This window comes from Austrofundulus limnaeus, unplaced genomic scaffold, assembly GCF_001266775.1.
Source record: "Austrofundulus limnaeus strain Quisiro unplaced genomic scaffold, Austrofundulus_limnaeus-1.0 Scaffold1262, whole genome shotgun sequence".
NCBI lineage: Eukaryota > Metazoa > Chordata > Actinopteri > Cyprinodontiformes > Rivulidae > Austrofundulus > Austrofundulus limnaeus.
This window is the reverse complement of record NW_013953664.1, coordinates 46,064-47,741: the sequence shown is the minus strand read 5'-3', so window position 1 is coordinate 47,741 and position 1,678 is coordinate 46,064. Positions and strand designations below refer to the sequence as shown.

The 1,678-nt window shown below is 36.9% G+C and overlaps 1 protein-coding gene across 4 annotated transcripts in view; it reads right to left on the bottom strand.

Annotated features, from left to right (window-relative positions):
• The window catches only part of col9a1c (collagen, type IX, alpha 1c), a 57,207-nt gene that overhangs the window by 16,654 nt on the left and 38,875 nt on the right, over positions 1 to 1,678 (bottom strand). For all 4 annotated transcript variants that reach the window (XM_014031497.1, XM_014031500.1, XM_014031499.1 and 1 more), the window contains one exon: positions 748 to 801. In XM_014031497.1, coding sequence (XP_013886951.1) covers positions 748 to 801 — 54 coding nt within the window. The remainder of the gene's footprint in view (positions 1 to 747; positions 802 to 1,678) is intronic.

Sequence of the window (1,678 nt, the reverse complement as noted above, 5' to 3'; positions counted from 1 at the left end):
ATATATATATATATATATATATATACACACACACACACACAATACAAATATATAATTTACAAAAATTCTGTGTCTCCTGGGGGCTAAGCCCCCCTTGTCCTTAAAACCTAGTGACACCCCTGGGGAGGAGTGAACTCTCACGTCAGGTGCATGGTCTCATAAACTCTGAGAGCCCCCATAAACAGACAYTTATTAGACATTTAGAATAAATTGTGCGGGCTGGAATAGACTTGGGTAACAATGTTACCAGGGCCATGTGTAATTTATATGTGTAATATGTAAATACTGCAAACTGTAAATTTCATAAGCTGTGTGCGGGTGACTGCAGTTATTTTATAAAGCCAGAGGAAGACATACAGAATAAATTGCGCTGGCTTGGATAGAGGAGATGGGAAGTAATTTTACAGCTTAACAGCTGTTGTTGTGTTGTTTTCACAATCTATGGTTAAGGTCAGTTTGTAACTTTTATATGTATGTAAATTTCATAAAATTACATACGTTTCGTAAGCATGGGGTGGGGGAAATATGGTATCCATACAATATTATCATTTATCGCAATAATTTCTAAGACAATTTCTGAGAAAATTTATTGTCCAGCAACATGTTTTGTAGAAATAGATTGAGTAACGTTTCACTCAGTGAAGTCTTTTTGCATTAGATTTATAGGAAAACTCAGTGGAAAGTTGTTCTGTCATGATCTGTGAGAGAGATGAGGGTTTTGTTCATGTTTTTTTTTGTTCTACATACCTTTTCTCCAGGTTTTCCATCTTTTCCAGGCCTGCCTGGAATTCCTTCATGYCCCTGAAGGTGATATAAAAAGTAAATGCGATTCAGTAACATTTGAAATAAAATGTGTTTGTCAGAACATAACAAATCTCTCTGGATTTGAATCTGATCAAAACTGACAACATGCAAATCTGACAAAAAGTTTTCATTTATGCATGTGCCTGTGATGCAAATGGTAGGACAGTCATCTTGGACCAGAACAGGTTCAATCCTCCACCAAGCCAACATGCTGTGGTGTCCGTTAGCAAGGCACCTGGTCCGTAAGCACCCAGGGTGTGTCTCATGTGTGATGGGTCAAATGCAGAGCACAGATTTCATCATTGCATGGGATTATGTATTGATGACAATACATAGCACATTATCACAACATAGACTGCATACGCTTGTCATCAATACAATTAAAGCTTTTGCATTGATCTTACTAATAGCACAAAATGGTGCTCTATTCACTTTCTAAAATATGCCAACTCAGGTGTAAGATGTGGACTTTGTGGTTACTTTTTTAACTTGAAAGTACCTTTGTTGTAACAAATTTTGAAAAGTTTGATTTTTTTTTAGAGAATTCACTATGGTTTAGAACAGAGATTCTTAACCTATGGGCCGCGGCCCACCTTGAGGGCCTCAAAAGAACAAAAGTTTTTAACTTTGGGCCACAGAGGGCCGTGGGACCGCATTGATTTTGAATAAGGTGTAATACACTTTGTCACCACTAGTAGCAGTAGTGCACCACTCAGTTGTTTAATAATGTTTTTAATATGTAGAAGAAGAACCTTAGAAACCTGTCAAGAATAGAAACCTATTTTAAATGAACAGTAGAAGCCAAAAATGAAGGTAACCCATCAAAAAACACCAAAGTTTGTCACTAATATGAAGAGCAGCTTCTGTTTTTACC